The sequence below is a fragment of the Apostichopus japonicus genome, chromosome 3 (genome assembly GCF_037975245.1).
Source record: "Apostichopus japonicus isolate 1M-3 chromosome 3, ASM3797524v1, whole genome shotgun sequence".
NCBI classification, from domain to species: Eukaryota; Metazoa; Echinodermata; class Holothuroidea; order Aspidochirotida; family Stichopodidae; genus Apostichopus; species Apostichopus japonicus.
The window spans coordinates 10,234,614-10,259,860 of record NC_092563.1 but is presented as its reverse complement, the minus strand read 5'-3'; the positions used below and the strand labels follow the sequence as shown (position 1 = coordinate 10,259,860).

The window sequence follows — 25,247 nt, the reverse complement described above, 5'->3', positions numbered from 1 at the left end:
GATTGTATTTTATGTTTATAATGCAGTGTGTTAAGGTAACCTAGCTTGTTAGGAGTATATGGTTTGTCCAGGAATATAAAACTACATAATGTACAATGCGTTCATGTCGTATGTGATGACGTTACATACATACTGTTTACTCGAAAACTTACATGTCACAGTTTGTCCAACAAGTTGAACATGATTGCTGAAGTATCCCTCTATCATGACCACCTCTAAAACCTCGGTAAGGAAACGGTACGACAGTCAATATTGAGGTCTTTTGGAGGCATTCACCTGACAGACTTATAATATTAGTGTTTTGCTGTTATTGTTAAGTATCGTTTTAATACTGGCAGCGAAGTTATGGTCAAATTGACTTGAAGATAAGACAGACACAACGGAACAGAATATAGTTGAGAGCAGGTTAGTTTTCCTTTTAGTTTTTTCTTCTTCTCTGAAGTGATTGGACATCTACACAGAGAAGGGCACAAAGACATTGTATTGTATAACTAAATTATATTTCAGATTTGATTTCCGCTGAAAGCAATCTGTATGATGTTAGTCATATACAAAATCTAAAATACCTTAAAATTGGTGTTTTTAGTAGGTTCGCATCCATCTGAGATACTCAGATATCATATACAGTCACCCAATTACACTACATTACGGACATCTTCATAGGGAGGCTGGACAACCTCTGACCTTATTATGTTTGACCAGCAGGATTCACGGAATCAACAGTTTTTTGTGTGTATTTCTTTGAATTCTGGCGAAGTAACTGTTTATTCATGCATCTCCATACTGTCTTAGAAAGATGAATCACAATGATATGTTTCGATAACAATGGTTTCTGCAGCTTAATTGGCATAGACATTACTATCTTATTGTAAAAGCTATAAATGTATTTAGCACTGGGTTCCAAGTTTGAAGCAACACTGAGCCGAACCCTATAGAAAGTACCTGTCTGGTGAATGTCATTAAACTGTTTCCAGTTCAGGGTAAATGACCAACAACAAAGGCAATAATCGCAGTATCTGAAGCAGCCGACTCTATTTTACAAAAGCAACACAAACAAAAGTCAATAAGAAAATATATATGACCTTGTTCTCAAATAATGTAATCATACAGCATTGCTAAATTTTCAAAGCACATGTCGGTATTGAAATTTATCTTTAAAGTGATCTGTTATTTATAAAGAATGAATTGAATTTCGTTTATGTGAATTTATAAAATAACTGAAGAAATGAAATTAGTGAGGAGACGATGTCATCACGAAATGTACGTTAAAAGAACATTTCATATACATTTTACATACATTAAATGTACCCATCATGAATATGGATGTAGCAGACATCGTGCACTCAGCATTCCTGTTGTGTTATGTCAATGGGTAAAACTTCTGTCCATACTTCACTATCAGATGAACTTATCTATTAAACATTAATTGCATCATATAATCATTATTATACACAATTCTACTAAGGAGAGGTGTAATTAACAACAAGATCGCTATGGATAAGATCATCAGCAGAATATAGGTCTTTCTACAATTTGAAATAGTACTCACTATGGTGCAATCAAAAAGGATTGCTTGTAATTTCAGTATTTGGGAGAGGTATTCTTGCAATGTAATGTCGTATATAATGAGGTTAGCTGTGCCGATTCACAGTATATAAGTATACGTGTACCAGGGTCTCTGCATTTTGAGGTTGAAAGCCCATATTAAGCGAAACCTCGGATGAACAATAATATTTTGCTTGTCGTACAATATGCGAAGAAGTGAATGATTGTATTGACTTTTATAATTAAGTTATCATAACAGCTAAGCTTTACTCGAAAAAGTGACGTCATATAAACATGGTCATATCAAGTTTTATTATTTTATAGGACCACAAACCATAATTAGCGACATGTTAACGTAGTAAGAAATAATCAGAGTAAACATTGTGCAAGCCATCATTCTGAAGTGATGACTAATACATGTTATAATAGGAATGCTCATGTTTGGAACCAGCAACCACAGAAGATGCAAGTTTAGAGTTTGTATTATTACATAGCTCGCGCATGTGAAGGTTCGATTGATTGTTTGGTTAGTCAAACGTTTAATGGGTATGTGCCTTAGCAATGCTGCTAGCCCGTGGGTATCAACATTATCTGTATAACTATAGCCCGTATGGGTATGGGCATTGCCTATGCTGTTATCCTGTGGGTATCAACATTTATCTATATATCTAGCTTGTATGTTTATGGGCATTAGCAATGTTGCTAGCATGGGGGTATCAACATTATCTATTTATCTAGCTTGTATGGGCATTAGCAATGCTGCTATCCTGTGGGTATCAACATTATTTACATATATCTAGCTTGTATGGTTATGGGCATTAGCAATGTTGCTAGCCTGTGGGTATCAACATTATCTATATATATTTAGCTTGTATGGGTATGGGCATTAGCAATGCTGCTATCCTGTGGGTATCAACATTATTTACATATATCTAGCTTGTATGGTTATGGGCATTAGCAATGCTGCTATCCTGTGGGTATCAACATTATTTACATATATCTAGCTTGTATGGGTATGGGCATTAGCAATGCTGCTAGCCTGTGGGTATCAACATTATCTATTTATCTAGCTTGTATGGGTATGGGCATTAGCAATGCTGCTATCCTGTGGGTATCAACATTATCTATTTATCTAGCTTGTATGGGTATGGGCGTTAGCAATGCTGTTAGCCTGTGGGTATCAACATTATCTATTTACCTAGCTTGTATGGGTATGGGCATTAGCAATGCTGCTATCCTGTTGGTATCAACATTATGGGCATTAGCAATGCTGCTATAGCCTGTGGGTATCAACATTATTTATATATATTTAGCTTGTATGGGTATGGGTATTAGCAATGTTGCTAGCCTGTGGGTATCAACATTATCTATTTATCTAGCTTGTATGGGTATGGGCATTAGCAATGCTGCTATCCTGTGGGTATCAACATTATCTATTTATCTAGCTTGTATGGGTATGGGCGTTAGCAATGCTGTTAGCCTGTGGGTATCAACATTATCTATTTACCTAGCTTGTATGGGTATGGGCATTAGCAATGCTGCTATCCTGTTGGTATCAACATTATGGGCATTAGCAATGCTGTTAGCCTGTGGGTATCAACATTATTTATATATATTTAGCTTGTATGGGTATGGGTATTAGCAATGTTGCTAGCCTGTGGGTATCAACATTATCTATTTATCTAGCTTGTATGGGTATGGGCATTAGCAATGCTGCTATCCTGTGGGTATCAACATTATCTATTTATCTAGCTTGTATGGGTATGGGCATTAGCAATGCTGCTATCCTGTGGGTATCAACGTTATCTATTTATCTAGCTTGTATGGGTATGGGCATTAGCAATGCTGTTAGCCTGTGGGTATCAACATTATCTATTTACCTAGCTTGTATGGGTATGGGCATTAGCAATGCTGCTATCCTGTTGGTATCAAAATTATGGGCATTAGCAATGCTGCTATAGCCTGTGGGTATCAACATTATATATATTTAGCTTGTATGGGTATGGGTATTAGCAATGTTGCTAGCCTGTGGGTATCAACATTATCTATTTATCTAGCTTGTATGAGTATTGACATTAGCAATGCTGCTATCCTGTTGGTATCAACATTATCTATATATATCTAGCTTGTATGGGTATAAGCATTAGCAATGCTGCTATCCTGTTGGTATCAACATTATAGGTATTATCAATGCTGCTATCCTGTGGGTATCAACATTATCTATTTATCTAGCTTGTATGGGTATGGGCATTAGCAATGCTGCTATCCTGTTGGTATCAACATTATAGGTATTATCAATGCTGCTATCCTGTGGGTATCAACATTATCTATTTATCTAGCTTGTGTGGGTATGGGTATTAGCAATGCTGCTATCCTGTGGGTATCAACATTATCTATTTATCTAGCTTGTATGGGCATGGGCATTAGCAATGCTGCTAGCCCGTGGGTATCAACATTATCTGTATATCTATATCCTTAAATGGGTATGGAAATTGGCAATGTGGATAAGCTGCATGGATATCATTATCAGGATCAATTGTTTTTACTGTCAGTTCGTCGACTTCATTGGTATTTGTTCCTTCTCCTGTTCATTTATGAGTGATTAAGAACGGAGAGAGAAATTGAATATGCTACGTCCAAGTTACTGCTAATTATGGTCTGCGTCTTTACATGCTTACAGCTGTTCCAACATAGGTAATTTGTGAGGAATAAATATTTCATTATAACTGTGTATTACTGTTAACACTTATCGCATCTTCATTATCTTGATCACTTCGATGGTCCATGGAAACCTCTTTTTCGATATCCTCTTCGGCGAGTTCCATAGCTTCGTTGGTTTCGTTATGGTTTTTTTCTACTCTCATTTCCTCTTCGTCAATTTCCATAGCAGTATTTTCGTAATCTCCTTCTTCTGGTGCCTTCAATATGACTTCGTCATGTTCGTCAAACCTGTCTGTCTCCGGTGCTTTGAGCTTCCCGTCACTGAGAGAGAGGGTACCTAATTCTTCAACCTTTCGCTGTTGTTCTTCGTATAGTCTTGCTTTATTGACACCCGGACCTGCGAAGTAATGAATGAAATACATGGAATGGGAGGTGGGCACCACATTTTATGTTTCTTAGTCGTAAACTGTTACAAACCACTGACAATCATTCCAGATTGGATATTTTACGCCACTGTCACCTTCCGAGAAACAACTCCTAAGGATAAGCAATTCATCTATCACAGTGTTTGGACCGTGCGCTTAGTCAACAACACAGATCATATAACATCAAATATCAAATCCGCCAATGTGACCACTTAGGAAAATGCACCAAAACAAGTTGAAACTGGCGATGAAAACTTCCACAAGATCTAGAGACCAGATTAGTCTGGGGAAATTATTGTATCGTCATTAACGTCGTCGTCGTCCGTCGTCATCTTTGAATTTGAAGACTTTGGTCTGAAGTGACGCAGAGGCTGACTTACCAATATAACTCAGAACGACTGGTAAGAATACTAGTCCATGCCATGTCCCAGATAGAGTTATGGTCAGGAACATACGGAAATAAAACACCTCAAAGACTTGAGATTTAGCGAAGGCTAGCACAATAATACCGGGCAGATTTGTCATAGCAACACCACTCAGAACCTGTAGGAGTAAACAAAAATAGCAATAAACTAAAAAAAAATATTGTTGTAATTTACGTTTATATCAAGTGGCACTATTTTCAATAACGCAAAATATTGCATATATATATATATATATATATATATATATATATATATATATATATATATATATATATATATATATATATATATATATACGGATACAATTAGGTCTTTGAGATAAATATAAGCTACCGGGTACCGTAAAAAAAAAAGAATAAATTTATGTGTAATATGTCACCGACTTATACTTCCAAACAATAATACTTTCATATATGAAACACATATTTATGGAAACCTCAAACGAGACCGATCATATTCGACAAAATGGGGGAAAACCCTTCAAATTCACAATATATAATGGAAAAAAAATACAGTAAAATCAAAAGACACAACAATTAGAAAATAAGTATGTCACTGAGCAATGTCGTGTTCTTTCGGTTTAATATCGTTTGTGAAAGGAGTGAAACGCTTGAAATGGAAGACTAAGCTCCAATGCAGTATACGATACACAGTATATACTTACAGAACTTCCCATGACGTGCAATGCGTACAACGACCTCTCTTTGCGTGTTGGAAGGGTACAGTTTTTAAACGTCCTCGTAGTGTGAGACACGAACTCTACTGACATCCCAACGGCCTGAAAAAAAAAAACAATCGCGCATTAATACATGAAAATGTTGTGTTTCACGGAATTTTTGAACAAGTAGATGCCGAATGGAATAATGGCGACAATTGCACCGGTTATTGTCGTAATTTCGTGTACATAAACTACTGTCGGCTGGCTAAACAGTTTAATAACAATTGTGCGGTTAGATTGCGCCATCTTTACGCATATCGCACTGCTCCAATTATGAATCTGGCACTTTGCCACGCAATGAACTAACTTTACCAGCCACAGCGTATTATAATCATATTGTTATTACACTTTTTCCATTCATCCTATTTAATTTCATAACAGATCTTATTATTATTATTATTTGTTACTATATATAACTCACCATAATGAGATTAACCAGCGATAGTGCATTAAACTCAATGTTCCATAGATACATAACACCGAGAGTGTTGATCACTATCATGAGAATGTTCAAAATAATAATGCCGGCCGAGACCAGATCAAACCCAAGCATCAACATACTGGCGATGAAGATAGGTATAACAGCAATAATCAGGTTTATAATGCCATCGTTAACCATTGTCAGGTATTGTTCGTAGTAAACATACACCAAACTAAAAAAGAAACAGAAGAGACAGAAAATATTAAAATAAGTCTGTTACGATTAAATAATTCGAAATGGAAAGAAATACATAGGCTACTCCTTGTTTAACATTAAGCCTTCTGTTACATTTATAGAAATGCTTTAGAGATTTACTTATTTGAAAGCCACTCATGTACGAAAGAACCATGGGCACGAAAAACCAAACACAAATCTCGACCCCAGTCAACTTAAATTGAGACTGTAACCGAATGATCATGAAGGTGTTACATCATATGAGAGTATCACAAGCCCATTGAAGTTCTTCTTATCTTTGCATTTGGCATAGAGAAGTTGGTATGCTGACATGGAGTAGGGTGCAAGTTAATAGTAGATATACTATATGCAATCCTGAAAACATAACTTGAAACCAAAGTTAAAACCTTTTTCATCTTCTTTATTGCTATAGTCGCAATTGCTGAATCTATCCGTTTTTACTAATAATATTTAGCCCTTTTATTCTACTCATTGAAGTTAACTTGCTATACTTTAGTAACGCGTGGTGCATAACTCCCATACCTGTAAGGCCAGACACTAAAGTCGGTGTTAGTTATATTTGGTGCTTTCTTCATTTCTTCGGTGATGGAATCAGCAAGAGCTCGTGCCTCTATTAAGGCTGTGATGTAATCATCTGAGATGACCAAGGGTGTATGGTAAGTCATAAAATAGGTAGCTGAAAGAGAAAAAATAAATAAGTTGTTGATAAAATGTATCCCAGTCGATGCACGAGAACAGCCATATATGGAACGCGAAAAGGACAAACTTATTTCGTTGTCTAAACTAAAGTTGTTGCTGCTGTTTTACCACGCTGTGGCTCAAACTCACGTTAATGTCTAAACTTCCGTTGTCTAAACTCACGTCGTTGTCTAAACTTACGTTAAACTTAGCAACGAAATAAGTTTGCCCTTGTCGCGTTCCATATATCTGTCTGTCAAACAATTTTCAAAGTAAAACGGAAAAAAATAAACAACTGGAAAACGGGGTACTGAAAGGAAAAAACGATTTCACGCGGAGAGAGCCACATTCTGATAAAAATGATTATGATGATGATGAATTCTTAAGAACTACCTCAGCTTCATTTCTCCGTAACACTTTGAATTCTATAAAGTAACAATGTTTTTTTTTTATCTTCTCCATGAAACATGCCAATTTTACTTACATTTAATGACTTTCTTCGCTGTTTCATTATTAAACTTTACAGCACCACCGTAAGCAGCGCTTCCTCTGTTCAGGAGAAAATAAAAGTAAATATGTAAGCAATCCATGGAGTTACAAGATCTCATTCCAAAATACATATGACCACTGTGACATCATCACTACCCATTCTAGTAATGTTTATGTTACAACCAGAACATATTACTGCTTCATAGATTCGGTACATTGTATTGTTATTTTGGCTGTTTATCTTTCATGAAGGAGCTTTTGAGATCTTCGGTTTCTTACAATGTTGATCTTCAAGATCTTACCCCTTGTTACAGATTTCATTAGGCACGTCATCCAAGAAGAGGGGCAGAAATTCTTCAAACTGTTCAGATGAGGGGCGTTCATTGGCTTGGCTTCGGGGTAGACAAGATGCACACGATAACGGATTCACATCTGAGAAATTGCAGAACAAGGTGATTATACACAAGGAACTTCCATCAATTAACAGAATAATACATATTCTGAGAAATCGTTCTGTAATGGGACGCTAATGACATGGATTTACCTGGATCTGCAGAGGGACAAAACTCATCTTTATTTGGCCCTACAGTAAAGGTTCTGCAGCAAGAGCTAGACAGTAGGCCAGGTCGTAACCAATCGAAATAATCATCAATCCACGAAGACGCAGGCTGAGCTATCCTTGTGCTAGAAAACAATGAGATAACGAAAAATTGATACTTTGACAAAATCAATATTGCATTAAACTCGATGTTCCATAGATACATATATCACTGAGAGTGTTGAGTGTCAATCAATAAAATAAAATAATATAAAAACTTCATCGTTTTGTATGTCAACAACAGTGTATACCTCATATCTGTAGTGTAATAACCTTTAGATTGAAATTTTCAGCTATATCATAGAGAGGTAGAATGTGATGGGGTTCCAAAATCACCATTTTGATTATATATATTGTCTTCCACACAACTACCATATAATATGCTACATTTATATACTGTGATGTAGGTTCTCAGCTCTAGGCTGTTTGCCTAGACTTTCTTCTACGGTAATGTGTGAATATACGATCTGGCGACATACCTATAAGTTAATCAGTGCAATGTTTACATAATCAAATTGAATCATATTAAAAAAAGACAATCTTACTGCTCTGATATTAATGACGCATAATAGATTTGTTGAGAAAGAGACTTTTCTTCACATCCAGCGCCGCCACAGACATAATTTTGTTTTTCGATCTCAGAAAAATCGTATCCTTCAGTTGTAACAAAATAAACCGGTGGTCCAACCTTCATGTATTTGCCCAAGGCACCAAAATAGTCGATACAATAAGAATCCTGTTTGGGAAGAAAGAAGAGGTTGTGTTAAAAAAAAATGGAGCCCATAAACAAACGAACATCATAATAGGCTTCCACAATAAACCAGTAGAAGATTGTACTGGAAGAAAATCTAAACTTCAGCAAAATGACAAGGAAACCAATGAAAGCAAGTTGGCGTTGCTTGTACGCACAAGTTAGCAACACAGAATAGAGTTGTAAATTATTAACTTTTCTCGCTTGGTTCTCGGTTGTGTACTCTTTATTGCCTATAGCGTTATGGTTGTGTACTCTTACTTGCCTAGAGTTACGGTTGTGCATGTACTCTTACTTGCCTAGAGTTACGGTTGTATACTCTCACTTGCCTAGAGTTGCGGTTGTGTACTCTCACTTGCCTAGAGTTACGGTTGTGTACTCTTACTTGCCTAGAATTACGGTTGTGTACTCTTACTTGCATAGAGTTACGGTTGTGCATGTACTCTTACTTGCCTAGAGTTACGGTTGTATACTCTCACTTGCCTAGAGTTGCGGTTGTGTACTCTCACTTGCCTAGAGTTACGGTTGTGTACTCTTACTTGCCTAGAATTACGGTTGTGTACTCTTACTTACATAGAGTTACGGTTGTGTACTCTTACTTGCATAGAGTTACAGCTGTGTACTCTTACTTGCCTAGAGTTACGGTTGTGTACTCTTTCTTGCCTAGAGTTACGGTTGTATACTCTTACTTGCATAGAGTTACGGTTATGTACTCTTACTTGCCTAGAGTTACGGTTGTGTACTCTTACTTGCCTAGAGTTACGGTTGTGTACTCTTACTTGCCTAGAGTTACGGTTGTGTACTCTTACTTGCATAGAGTTACGGTTGTGTACTCTTACTTGCCTAGAGTTACGGTTGTGTACTCTTACTTGCCTAGAGTTACGGTTGTATACTCTCACTTGCCTAGAGTTACGGTTGTGTACTCTTACTTGCATAGAGTTACGGTTGTGCATGTACTCTTACTTGCCTAGAGTTACGGTTGTATACTCTCACTTGCCTAGAGTTACAGTTGCATTTTTTTATGATTGTTTTATGTGTACAATTTTCAATCGATTGGAGTGCGTTGATGGTTTTGCACTTTGCACATCTTTGGCGACGACGGTGAAACTTTAGCCGTTTAGGTCACAGTTTTGAACTGTTGATTACACTAGTTCACTTGAAATCGATGAGTTACGGTTGTGCACTTGACACCACTCAAGTATCGGTTCATCATCATGCAGGTATATGTTCACTTCAAATTCCCGCATAAATAGAAGAATAGTTCTGTTCAGTCTGTCCAGTTTAACTTACCCTTGGCATTGCCAGATTTTGATCCAATCCAATGTTAACTTTGAAGCTGAAAGCGGTGAACATGCACGTCAAGAATAAAAAGAGTACCAGCTGTAAGTTGAGAAGAGAAATTAAGTGAAAAGTTATGCGTTACGGTGCAGCAGAGACACATGGAATGTTTGTATTAGGGATAGCAGTGGAGGAACTAACAACAGGGGCTAACCGATCTGAATTAGCTTGGCAGAAATCAAAGGATGCGATGGATCGTTGCCTCATTTGATGGCCTATAAATAAATACTCTGGATCATCGAGCTGTGATACGGTATACTCAATGCGCGGTGGTGGGTTGTAAAGTAGATATACCCGAATGTTTTATGTGGAGGGGCGGTGAGGACCATTTAACTCCTAAAACCTGTTCCGTCATCCTTCCAAACACTATACGCTCCTCTTAGATAACGCAACCACTCAAGATACTTACCACACATGGTCGTACAATGTCGTTAAGGAGAAAGGGACCCATGTATTTTTTCATGAAGCTTTGGATAAGTCCTGCTTTAATAGGCACAGGGTCTTTGTTTCTTGGCGGGAAACAGCAAAGCACATCAAGACGTCCCTTCTGCAAGTACAAAAAAAAAGATACACACTTTCAATGAGCATGTAAGAAGATTATAACAAGTGCAACGTGGTTCTTCAAGGGTGCGTGAATTTAGCCAATTTAAAATCGACACTCTCAGATGATCATATGTAAATAGAAACATATTTTGTCATTGGTATATGGCCATAATTATAATACTGTATACTGCCAATCCAATCTCTAGTTTAAATTGACTTCCGCAAAAAAAAAAAAAAATCGTTAGGATGCCAAATTCTTATTCTCTATTCTTGGTTATCATTCAAGTTTTTCCCGTCAGAGTTGCATCCAATCAGGTAAATATCCTCGACATGGAGCTATCTTACCAACTTACCCTCTGCCTCTTGCTGTCAAGGGTCAACAGAGCAACAAATGCCGTCACTTGGAGAACAAAATCCAATAATACAGCCAGTCCAGCGTAGAGGGCAAATGTCTTGACTGCAGGCATCTGAGTCAAGGCCCCTGGAAAAATAGATTCAATAACACTTTGCTTTCTATTGTCAGTTCATTCTTATGATTGACTAATCTTTGCAAGCCACTTTGCCCTTTTGTTTCCACAGATAAGAGATTTTTAAAGATTTGTACTATGATCAATTGGTCATCAGTATTGGCCTCAATTCAAAGATGCTAACAGTGGTCAAAAATAGCTCCATAGAATTCTGATCCTCCAAATATTATAGGCTATCGAGACATTCAGGAGTGCTATAAATTAGACAATTCAATATATATAAAATTAAGGGAAATGTTCGCTGAAGCTTGTATCCATACAGTTGGAAGTGACAATCAATAGATTTGCAGCATATCTGGGGGGTAATACCGGTGACCTAAATTAAGGGATAACTCCATTAATTAATAAATACATCCATTCCAGACATTTATAATAATATGTGAACCATTTCATCAATATTAATCCAGTAAAAGATAAACCTGCATGAAGGGAAGAGAAACAGTGAGGGGGTTGATAGTTTAAGCTTACCGAGGAAGAAAGACACTCCTTCAGATACTCCGGTCATCATAAGGCTAGGTCCAACTGCACCAAGAACACGTCCGATTTGTTGTTCGAGGGTCTCACCTTCCACACGCCTGTCTCGCTGCATGAACCAAAAGAATTTTAGTAACCGTTATCATTCAAGTTAAAGACTTTGTATATAGGTGTCATCAATATTATGAAAAATGATCTCTTTTTAACTCTGAAAGATTAAAAGGAAACTCTGAAAGATTAAGGACTTCTGAAAGATTATACATTTTTTTTTGATAAACAAGAGTTATACAGGATACTATCGAACTGATCGCAAATGAAACGTAAACTATGTGTCGTTTATTTCATTATATCTTGTACATGGATCCACAGTAGGCAATCAATGGAGCATCAAATATGATCCCACATTTGGTTGTATGATCTTTCACCGCTGTGATGCCGTCACCCTTGGATACAGAGACACATAGTTCCATGCCCAAGACAACACCCACCACTGTGACAGTGAGTGAACATTGTGGTTTAGGGGAAATTTCATCCATGTTGCAATTTTGATGTGGACGTTATCTTAAAATTAGTGTCTTTGATTTTTAGCTCACACTTTGACACCTGAGCAGGGAAGCCCTACGTCCTACGCCCTACACCAAACAAGTCTGAATTCCTAACCGTATGACTAAAGAGAAGTTCGTGACAATTCTTCTTGTTAAAGCACTATACACGCACATACTTAGGTTTAATACCCTTACATAGACACGTACACATACATTATACAAAACGGCATGTCCACCTGTGTAGTAGATATATCTACATACAATCAGCGTCCATAGCCTAGTGGTTAGGGTGTCCGCGTACAGAGCGGGAGGCCCGGGTTCGAATCCCGGTGGAGGCTGGAAGTTTTTTTCACTGTTCTTAATTTTCCAATATATATTTATATATAAAACTACACGTAAGCTTTTTTATGTGACTTGCCTGATATTCAAGTGAAAAGATGAACATGTTATCAGCTCCCACAGCCAAGATGAGGAAAGGAACAACTTCTATAATGATGAGAGTAGTAGAAACACCAAAGTAGGCGTAGAGTCCAAGAGATGAGAAAACAGCTAGGAGTACAATGAGGACACCACCTAACCCGAGAGTAATCTTAGAATCAATCTAGGAGGATGGAGAGAAAAGGAGAATGGATGAGATACAAACGATCAGAGAGGGATGATGATCATTTACGCCATTCGATTAAAACCTAGCCTTATTGTACCCTGTCTGGCCTTGAATATAAACACTACTGAAAGCTTGATTTCATTATAACAGAGATTGTCGTTACCTACCCGATAATATCACAGTTAAGACTAAAATTATCAGTTACGTCAATTGAAAAATTATCTTCCTTTTTACTAATAACAATATTGTCGTATTCACTGATACAGCAATTAATAGAGAGAGTAGAAAACATAGTGTTAACTTTTATTAACTATTACAAACTGTACAAGATACAGAATGAAATCAACAGAATTAATATTATTCAAATAGACAATAACATTGATGCATCCATAGTGAAAATGTGTAGGATGTATACTTGTTTCTTCGTTTAATCTGTTTCATCCCCAAACTTTGGCGTCGCTTATGAAACAATTATGATACGTGTAAGGAGATGCTGACACTAAAGACATGTTCTCTGCTAAGTTAAGATCCATTCAATCCAACACGGTTTACATTGATCGTTATATAGCTGTACGTTCTACTGTGTGGATTAACATACCATTAGTCTATCCTTCTCGGAGAAGTCTCCCAACGCAAGGGCAATGTAGGCAAAGATAACGATATAACTAATAGCGATGGTAACGATGTCAGCTTCACTACTGCGGAGAATCTCATCTTCAACCGATCGCTGTAAATGATATAATGATAACTCATAATGAAATACACTATAACACTATTATAGTGTAAGCAATTACACACTATATAATACTATAATCAAAACTAAACCATATAATAATATAGTACAACCCTATAACAAGACATTTTTAAGCACAACATTTTTACTGCTTAAGATGACATATTTACAACAACGTGTTCCAAGTTTGTCAACGACAAATGGTCTTGAATGTCATCCTGCTTGTTGTTTATGAAGTTAAAAGAACTTGATTTGTTCGAGTTAGTAGAATTTGTAAAACAATTGATTAACATTAACATATTTGGAGGCAACGTCATCATTAATTTGGTCATTAAATGAGTATTCCAGAGAATTAGCATATTTTAAATGTGAATATCTATCCCAGTTTGTAAAGGGTAAACCGTGATTTCAGAAGGGTGTCTAGATGTGTCATCCCGATGCTTATACCAAGTACTGCCTGTCTATAACTAAGAAACACTAACCGTTGTCGAAAATCCAAAGCAGAAAACATTTGACGGTTTTGACCAGACTATTTGAATGAAATATATACATTTTCCTCAGCATTTTTAAGTTAGGTTTGCTTCATAAATGTAGTATATGATATTTGAATGTGCGATAGTTTGTTAGAACATATACTAAATAATTTTAATGAAAAACTTGAAAATAAAAACAAGAAAACAAAACATTTTGTATGCCAAACGTAGACAAATTGATATATGAAGGCCTAATTCTGAGTTAGATTTGCTAAACCAAACTTAAGTCGCACTCAGTATTTGAATCTGCGTTAGTTCCTGAGAACTTGGTGTAAGTGACCCCCTCAATACAAATTGTTACATGTGCATGAAATGCCGTAAATTGCTTAATGAACTAAAGTCACCTTCTTACCAACGTGACGCTTATAACGATTTGGGGCACTTAGATAATGAGCAAACACGTCACTATACTTAGTCTTAGCTAGATACTAATTACTTACAGTATATAAACCTAATTGTTATCACTAACGATAAGATCAGAGTCTTGTACAATGCCTTTGTTTGCTTATCTCTAACGGTTTATCTAAAGTGTAAATATCCAAAACAGCATCTAAACTATGTATTAAATTACTACATTATACAACTGTGACCGTAAACTTGATATTAACGGTCAATGAAAGTCGCAGAAGTTTAACGTTTGGAACTGATCTAAGGATTAAATCCTATTTATTTTTTTCTTCATTTTGTTTATCATTTATTTTTGTATATGGGATGTAAAATTTCTTTAAATATTACAAAAATGATCATTTTAGCCTTTGACTCTAAGTTTTGATGGAAACGAAACAAGTGCAGTGAGAATCATTATTTGGAAAAATGAATCAAATGTTGAAATCGCCCTCCTCTGTCACCCTAAACCCCCCCCCCCCCCCCAAGCACCCTGAAATCTCTTCTCAAAGTAGGATTTTATTACGTAGTTTGTTAATCACTAGAGTGCATTATACGTATTTGAATGTCCCATAAACCAAAGCAACAAAAGAGCTATCCCATATTTCTTTTTTCTGGCAAACAAACGGTGCTTGTAATTAGCGATAATTAACCCTTAACCCTAATAATACTTGTAATTTCGTCCCATTGTTATAAAACTTTCATATTTAAGTATTAATAGTTAATAGTTAATTAAGTATTAATTATAGTATTTAGGAAAGAAACCATGTTCCAAGCCCTGTCTTGACAATGAAGTAACATTACATATTAACACGTGCATTCGAGCGCCACGCGGAACACGTACAGATACATGCACTAGTATAGTTAGGTAATGATAGGCTAGCTGGTAATAACTGGTCAAGAAGAGGACTATATCTATATATATATATGTATATATATATATATATATATATATATATATATATATAAAAGATAAACAAGCGAATATTTTTATCAACGACATACTGCTATATTTCGGAGTGGTCACCACTCCATCGTATTGTTCGATACAGGTGACAAACGCCTACAGTGGAATTACGACCTTCCTTATCGGTTTCGAACCTCTGGACATACAATCAGAGTCCATAGCCTCAGCCGTACATATAGCTACGGGTTGGAGCTACTCTAATCCCTATTTACTTTTTATTGCTGGTTGCTCTATTCATTCCTAGTTTAAAAATTCACTAAAAAATTTGCTGGTTGTTCTAATCATTCCTAGTTTAAAAAAAAAAAAAACACTCATGTTTATCACTATTGTCGTCTTTTGATGTATATTAGCCCTTGTATTTAATTGATCTTGTACAATTGCCTGACGATGGAGTGGTGACCACTCCGAAATATAGCAGTATGTCGTTGATAAAAATATTCGCTTGTTTATCTTTTATATATACATACATACATATATAAATGAAAATCGTAATGAGTTGGAAAATCAAGAACAGTGAAAAACTTTCAGCCTCCACCGGGATTCGAACCACGGGCCTTCCGCTCTGTACGCTGACACCCTAACCACTAGGCTATATGGACGCTGATTGTATGTCCAGAGGTTCGAAACCGGTAAGGAAGGTCGTAATTCCACTGTAGGCGTTTGTCACCTGTATCGAACAATACTAGTTCTGTTTTTGGTGACATATTTTGCCTTACTCTAGAGATCAAACATGATGCTAACCAACTCGAAATCATTTGTGATTCCTAAAGCCGGATCTCGAAAGAGATACTTTGAACATATATATATATATATATATATATATATATATATATACGATCTATTCCCATAAGAATATATTGATATATATATAGAAAAAAGGCGACAAGCAAACTGACAGAAGGAAATACCATGAAATAAAAAAAAAATAAAAAAAATAGAATGACATTAACTATACCAATCCCAAATATAAATGTAACTCTATAGTAGTATTTATATTTATATTATCAAATCTCATTTAAAGTTCTGTTTTTAATGTAAATTATTATTTCACTAAAAATAAAAAGCCTATAGTTGTCAAGAAGAAGAGTATATTGATATCAGCCTGTTCTTTTGCATGGACTTACACATTACTTGAACTTTTTTTTTTGTGTGGATATTTCTTCAATTTAATTCTTTAGTTTCTCACACGTTCAAAGGACATCTTACCTCGGAGTAGTAAAAGAAGGTTAGGTTTTCCCTAGGGTAGTCAATGATATAATCTAGGTAGGCTTGTTCCCAGGCCAAGGCTTTACTGTAAAATTCAGGATCGTATCTGTAGTTATTGTTGAGGAAAGTGACAGCCAGGACCTCTGCCTCGTTGAAGAAAGATTCTTATGGTATGACATAACAACGAAGAAGGTAAGGAAGGAAGAGAGAGATTAAATGGTTACTTTTTTATGTGTTGCTCATCAGCCTTGAGGACTGAATATGCAGCTTAGTCTGAATAATGTTCAATGATGACGCCATTATACCTGTATATTCAGCTAATTTAATGACATGCATCTCGTTATAACACATTTTATAATATCTCAATGTACACCTGTGTGAACTACAAGAAAGCACGACGTGGTTTCTAGCCAATCTGTTTGTATATAGTATTTACCCGTCAAGTCAGGAATACACCCGCCAAGAGTTACCATGTTCGTGTTTCTAAGTTATATGTGTTGTTATTGTTTTTTTGCGTGTTTTTGTTTTTGCAAAGTGATACACATGTCGTTCTTTGATATTGTTGGTAAATAAAGTTGATTGATTCTTACCATTATATCCACCAGTGCAGACGTAAGCATACGATGGCCCACCGAAGGCTGAGTAGCAAGGCAGGGCAAGGGGAGTCGGATCTTGTAACCCCAAAGGACTCCTGATAAAGAAAACCAAGAATTGACGGTGAGTTCTCCTCTATCTGGAGTTTATCATCCCTCCCCCCTCTCCCCTCCTGACGTCATTGTTTCTTTCAAGAAGGATTTATGCTAGTATCCGTTTCGTAATAGATGGGGCTAAACTAAAAACTTATCTTGCGATAATTGAGTCGTTCAAGGTGGAAGGTTTCTTGAATTATTATGAAGAAGAAAGATTTGCATTAGACATTATTATTTTTACGAAGTTTACTTACTTCATGCAGTAAACAAAATGATCATGCCAGTCGGCGACTTTGCCCTCTTCATCCACTGCTTCTTTGAATAACAGCTCTCGGTCATTTTGCCACCACTGGAGGACACTCTGAATGAGACAGTCGGGAAGATCAGGAGCAAGAGGTTGATTACATACATCCTGCACGGTTATGGTACCCCCTTCGTGTTCTACCTCCATATTCATCAAATGTAACTGGAAATCCAATACCTGAAAACAACATTCATACATTATATACGTTTAAAGCATACTATCAGAGTGATGTCACTGTGTCGTACAGCTTATACTTGGGTGACCACATTTTTCAAATTAATAGGAAATATTTAAATTTGCTTATTCTCGAGATCATTATTTTATACATTATATTTAATTGCATAACTTACAACACATCGAAACACTTATTGGCGTTCGGAGAGGTCAGTGTACATCCTAATACTTTATGGGGGAAAATAGACCACATATCCAAATATTTGAGCTCAGTCAATGAAATTTAACTGAACGACGTAGTTTAGCATACGGCCAAGTAATTAAGTTCAGAACAAGCAAGACAAGAGGTAGTCGCGGGAAAACAACTTTCAGGGTCATAAATTATCTTGGTTTTACACTAGCTAGCGTACAAACTTTTAATGACAAATGACGTAACGTGGAATTCATCCATTCTCTGTTGGTTAATTTTCAATGAAACAAAAATATTTGATATAAAGTTATTCAAATTGGTTAAAAGAATGGATTATAAGAAAAGACAATACGCGTTGTCTGAAAGTTAAAACGTCAACATCACAACTGCTTTTAGGGAGTATTTCAGACATTTTACATATTTTAGAGGTGAATATCTTGAATCCAAAATAGGTTAAGAAAGATGACTCACAAGACGTGACTGACTTAAAAGTAATATCGCCATCAAAACATAACGGACAATACAATGAAATGTCTGATGAATAGTTAAACATATGTAAAAGACAATGCATGTAATATATGTACTCTCGAACCTCGCTTAAAATATCAATGTCGATGACGGGACCGAACGTCTGGTTTCCTTCCAGATAGGTTTCGTAGATATGACTCTCCTTGTTTGGTGCCATTATCAGCACTTGCTCTGTTCGGTAAAAAGGAACAAATGTCTCGTCAAAATATTCCTTTTCAAGACGTGCCCGACTTCCGGGGGCGGACCATAGTTCCACGGGATCTGTGATGATGACCATTTTGAAGAGCCCACAACTGGCTACGATACCGAGACAGACAGTAATAATGAGCACAGCCACGGGGTATGACGCAATGAAGGTGCCCCATCTAGTGAAAGCCCGTGTAAGCATTTTATCCATGGAGTGAGCTGTCTTATCCAGGTAGGAGATCTGAAAGTGAAATATCACAATAAAGTCATTTTTTATATACACGAGACTTTGTTTGAGAAAGATTTACAAATGAAATTGTGGATTGTGGTATTTTTGGGCCAAATTACATTTCTCCAGTTATTTGTGTACATTTATACAATATCCGACTAAATAATGTGTGGTCTTCGTTGACGCAGAAAGACCATCTTTCTTTTCTGATACACCAACCGCCCCAAAGAAGAATATAGAGGGCAGCAGTTTTGTTTTGCATGGCATAAGGAAAGGAGACATTCATTCCAAAAGAGATAAGCACAAATGGATAATGTAGACAGGATTTGCATTTTTTCATGACTGAACCACCATAAACGACCAAAGTAATTTATAGTCACCAAGATCATCCAGTCGTAAAATTGAGTATCCATTCCCTTTGGAAAGTGTTTAACTCGTTGCTTATATGCTTCAAGAGAAAATAAAACTGTAAACAAACTGAATAACTATACTGTATTGCAAAAAGCCTGTGTAGGTAAGTACGGTGAAGTTAAAGGGACTGACGTTTCGATCCTCTTCAGAGGCTCACTCAGTTATCGGTCACTCATATAAGACATATTTGCCTGAGGAATTATTGATATTATACAAGATCTTCTTAACAAGAGATTTGACCTTGTAACCTACCTCAGAAGGAATTACAATCGCCAGTTCCCGTTTCTTCATTGGTTTCTTCATTGATTGACTTTCCTTAGTAACGTCGAATGAGTTCTTACTTTCCTTTGAATAAAGATTTCCTAAGACGAGAAGAGTCACCAACACTAACAAAAGTCCCAGAAATACCATCAAGACAATGAACGTGTAACCATCAATGTTAGCAATCTCGTAAGGCTGTTCCTCAGGGGGCGCAGTTGGAAGAGGTGGACATGCCGCGTCACAATCTTGACAACTACAGGCGCTTATCTCACTGCTCGATGGAACAGCACAGTCTTCGGCGTATTCGTCCAGAGGTGCCATTCCTTCGTCAAGTATTGGGTGGTCTTCACCAGTTTGTAACAAGATAAAATTGATTTGGAAGGGAGTAAAGCCATTGGTAGGTGTTCCGAAGAACGCCAACCATCTTTCAGGGGTACAGTCATCACCAGTGTAACCTCCACACATCAAGTCCATTACCTTAGTGTTTGCCGCGGGGAACTGAACATCTTTGCAAGAATCAAACATTTCGTACGCCGTCTCTTTACTCAGAAAGAAGCTGATTGCTGTGGCTCCTTGCTTCTCCTCTGGAGCTGGGATCAGTTCAGTTGCATTGATGAATATGCTCTGGTCGACGCTACATAGCAAGTTGCAGAAGATGTTTAAGAGGTTAATCTGGCAGGCAGGACAACGGGCAAAGAACTGCTGGACTGTACGGAAGATAGGTTCCATCTCGATCATTTGATCACCATCACAGCAGAGGTCAGGGCCTTGCGTGGTACCAGAGTCATATTCGGGGCAATACAAGTTCACACGTGATCTCCCATCAACTTCATTCATACGTAGTGGTGCCTCATTATAATAACAGAATAACTTTGTACGGTTACTTGTTTCTGGATTTGGTCCACAAAGACCGCTCAGGGAACATCTATTTTCCTCGTGTATCGTGGCAGCGCTCAACTGAAACGGAAAGGGGTATTAAACATGACGTTATATTATCGACAGCTTAAGGGAATAGAAGCCCTGTGTATTTGAGAGTGAAATAAATAATTTTAAAATTTAAGAACTGAGTTCATTGTAATGTTTTGATGGATTCAAGAGTAAATGCTATTATTGGACTGTAAACTTAAATCTTGATCAGCCTTGCAGAATCTCGCAGCATTTCTGATATTCATTGGTTGAAGAAAGGAAAACATTAAGGGTCATAACACGATCTAGGAAAACCCCTAAAGTATTTTATTGATTGCTTTGAGTATTGAGTTAATTGGATGCTAATTATTTAGCATATGGTTGTGCGTATCCCTAAGCGTTACGTAATAATGTATTGTTACAGAGTATCGGAATTCGGCACGAGCAGTATATTAGTGCCGTATATCCGTATAGGGAGAAACAAAGAAAGAAAGAGAACGTAAATACTAAGGCCGAAAGCCGACGCTCATATTGAGACCATGGAGCTATAAAAAGATAGCTCCATGTTGAGACATCGTAGAACCAAAAGGAAGAAATCTTGAAGAAATCTATTGAGGCCAAGAGAAGACGAGGCTGTGTAAAACGATATACAGTATATATGAAATAGACGTAAACCTTTAGAGAATATACAGAGAGATGATTCTAACTGTTATTAATGTTGTTGTTGTTTACAATTATATTTCACAATGAAAACTAAGATACTCTCTATGTCCTTCTTTACGCCCTTGTCGACTGCTTTCACAAAGAATCCGTGACAGTAAGATATATCATAAGAGGCATAAAATGGGTTAAGTTTAAAGGGAGAAAACTATACGCTTAAACGTAATAGTGGAATCCTATTAAAATTACAATGTTTGCCAGAGGCTGCAGGAGAGGGTTCAGTAAGGGGAGGGGAAAAGGTCGGACAGAATTTGACATGCAGTGGGACCTGTTAATTTGAATTAAGAGTCAAACGAAAAAACTCACATCAAATCACATCAAATCACATCAAATCACATCAAATCACATCAAATCACATCAAATCAAATCACATCGAATCACATCGAATCACATCAAATCACATCAAATCACATCATATCACATCAAATCAAATCACATCAAATCACATCAAATCACATCAAATCACACAATGGAACAGTTTTGCGTTCTGCACCTTTCAATAAAAGGGCACGTTATTATTATTACATTTATATTATGTTTTCACCAAAGAACACTATTAAATGAGAGAGCAGAACATTTTCACTAAACGAAAAAATATATATACAATTATTTAAAAAAAAATGGGCTCTTCTAATTTAAACTGGGGCAACGTGCTTCCACCTCACTGTCGTCCTGGTCGTTGTTGTTCTGTTTTCTAAGGATGTAGCTTCGCAGATTTTCCAGAAAGCCTAGTCCGAACTTCTTTGAAACAGTAAGAACCTACCGTCACGTTGCTGGAGAACATTATCTCTCCCCCCCCCCCCTACCCTCCATGTTTTTGGTATGGGTTTAAACATATGCCATTGTAACGCAAGCGTCAAAGCACGAACTCCTTGGAAAAACTACACTAATCCGTTTAATAACTATACATATAGGTTAGAAACGAAGGGAAGCCGAACACAAAAGCTTATTGTGGAAAATGGATCAATCCGATGGATGCACTAAAATTCAGAATCACTAACAGCTGTGGATTTACAATCGTTTGTAGATTTTATCGATTTTCACTTTTTATAATCACTTAATCATATGAGTTTGAAAAGCCTATAAGTCTACACATGTTCTATTATGTAAGGGTTATGATGCTGTAGTAAATCAGTACATTACAGAGGTAATGTTATTTTCATCTTCTATGTAAATTCATTCGACGAAGCGTGCATAGTTTTGCACAGTAAATCATATATGGTGTGGCATCTATATTAATTATGTGTGGCAATTGTGTTATATCAGAGTACATCATATATATATATATATATATATATATATATATATATATATATATATATATATATATATATATCATTAACTACTTTGTTTGCGGTTTTAGACGTATCCTCCCTTTGAAACACTGCGTCATGATAACGTTGTATCGCCTTCATTCATATTTTCTTCGCGACTGTTGTACAACATACTGTTTGACTTAAGATTGGTTAAACAGAATTCGACAATAATTATACAGACAATTCGTCGAATGCAAGTCTTTTTGGCGCCGCAACGAGATACCGGATGTGCTGTTCAGATTCCATGACTATTGAGTTGACAATTCTGTTTCGAATATGGATGTTATCTATGTGTTCATATAAAATAATATATAATATTCGATGAGTATTCCATGGATCAATCGATGAGTATTCCATGGATCAATCGATGGTTATTCCATGGATCATTCGATGGTTATTCCATGGATCATTCGATGGTTATTCCATGGATCATTCGATGAGTATTCCATGGATCAATCGATGAGTATTCCATGGATCATTCAATGGTTATTCCATGGATCATTCGATGGTTATTCCATGGATCATTCGATGAGTATTCCATGGATCAATCGATGGTTATTCCATGGATTAATCGATGAGTATTATATAACTTTCGTGGACGATTTTAGCTAACACTTATACTTACACTTATATATGGTTTACAGACAAAGTAGGAAATTTAATGAACTTTGCAACACACGCTCCATGAGAAACCAGTGTAAGCAAGTAAGCAACAGAAAATCGAGTTAAAGCTAAATATAGAAAAGTGTGCGGGGGGGGGGGGCGGGGGAGGGGGTGAATTAAGATTGCTTGAACTGGAAAGAGAGCTTTGTGCAACTTTTTCACGGTTGAAAACAATGTTCGCAATATCTTATAACTCTGTTTATGACCGAGTAACCTCCTACGATTTATTAATGATGCTGCAATGCCTTCTCCCATCGGCAGATTCCAAAACAGAATTATCTTTCATGATAGAATTTTTAATTTATGAGAAAGAGAAAAAGTGGTTGATGTTTTCCGTTATTTGCTTAAATGCTCTGCACTAGTATAATAAAGAGTACATATATAATGGAGATGCTTTTCCCGAACTAAGAATGAACATGAGAGTCAAGTATTCTTCAAGCACGATGAGATACTCAAAACGACGAGGTTTCGGTAACACTGTATCTTCTGAGCTATTATTGTACATCAGGCATGCACCTTAAAATTATAAGCAACTTGAATCCACCCTACAATAATAACAGTTCCGGTTTGACTTACTGAAAAAAGGTTACCCACCTCGCAAATTATTACTCGTGACTGGCTATAAACGATATTGATAAAACTAACGTAACAATGTAAAGTCTTACCTGGAGCAAGCCCACTAATAGGAGAAAGCAGGTAAACCTCATATTTTTCAATTTATGATCTTTCGGCATGATCTTTAAGGGACAAGCTAAAGATTGCCTCAATCTTGATGACGGCCAGGAAATATCTTCCAATTGTACAGCCTACGATTTGTTGTAAATTTCCTTAAATGACGCACACGCACACACACGCACACACAGATAGAAATCAAACCTTGCAGACAGACAAGGAATTCAACCGCTAATAATTATAAACGGAGATAGTTCGTACCAGTCTTCGAATACTGAAAAGTTCAAAGTACAGCAACCCTCCTATTTATCTCTGATTAATTATTGTGAACTTTCCGCAGTAATTGTCTTGCTAATTTAAAATAGGTATTAACAGTTAAGTAATTAGGAATATTGTTACCAGCGCCTGGAACAGACCTTACCTAATTAGTATCAATGTAAATTATTAACGACGTTATCTTCGTTTTTGATCCGTTTTGTCAATGTTTGTTGTTAAACCCTGTAACCGTCAACCGTTACTCATATGATACGATCTTACGTCAGCATTATAACACACATCAGTTAATGAGTTTGGGGTGTGGTGAGGTGGGATGAGGTGGGGTGAGGTGGGGGGGGGGTATTAAACAGCTTGAAGCGGATGTGCTACGTGATATTCATTTTTGTCTGGAAGATGAATAAACAGACTGTGATAATATTCTTTACATTGCAAAACATGCTATCAGAATATATTTTTGATACATCTTGCCCTATTGCATTATTTTCTTTACATTAGTTAAATGTTATCACAATATCTTTTAATACACCTTGCTTACTTTGTCTTGGTTTAATGGACATTTCTGTCTTATATATTTACTCTTTATTGCTTTTAATAATTCGACCTACCTATGATAATTCTTATCACGCATGATAATTCTTATAACGTGCAATACAATATATTTGTAATTAGGCAGAGAAACCCATACAATTGATGACAAGACAAAAAATTAATTCAAGTCAAAATGAGCTAATAGAAAAATGAAAATTTAATATACCAAGGTAGTCAATACTTTTACCAGTTACATTCCCACATATTACTTTGGAATATGTTATTTTTGTACAGTAAAATTATCTTGCAAGTAATCCATAGCACCTTTAATCTAATGGAATTACCTAGTTTGTTTTCTTACAAATAAAAAAAGA

At 36.5% G+C, this 25,247-nt stretch overlaps 1 protein-coding gene across 1 annotated transcript; it reads right to left on the bottom strand.

Annotated features, from left to right (window-relative positions):
• Window positions 1-828: 828 nt before the first annotated feature.
• On the bottom strand, window positions 829-24,325 carry LOC139962879 (NPC1-like intracellular cholesterol transporter 1). The gene is made up of 21 exons (XM_071963265.1): window positions 24,063-24,325; window positions 19,784-20,749; window positions 18,770-19,132; window positions 17,764-17,990; window positions 17,411-17,511; window positions 16,821-16,984; window positions 13,596-13,724; window positions 12,808-12,994; window positions 11,843-11,953; window positions 11,201-11,328; window positions 10,714-10,851; window positions 10,257-10,346; window positions 8,761-8,951; window positions 8,162-8,301; window positions 7,920-8,049; window positions 7,613-7,677; window positions 6,973-7,126; window positions 6,196-6,427; window positions 5,721-5,834; window positions 5,012-5,174; window positions 829-4,603 (listed from the first exon to the last, which is right to left on the bottom strand). Exons 1-21 carry the CDS (start codon window positions 24,129-24,131, stop codon window positions 4,266-4,268), a joined length of 4,200 nt encoding a protein of 1,399 aa, XP_071819366.1. The 5' UTR covers window positions 24,132-24,325; the 3' UTR covers window positions 829-4,265.
• Window positions 24,326-25,247: the final 922 nt, after the last annotated feature.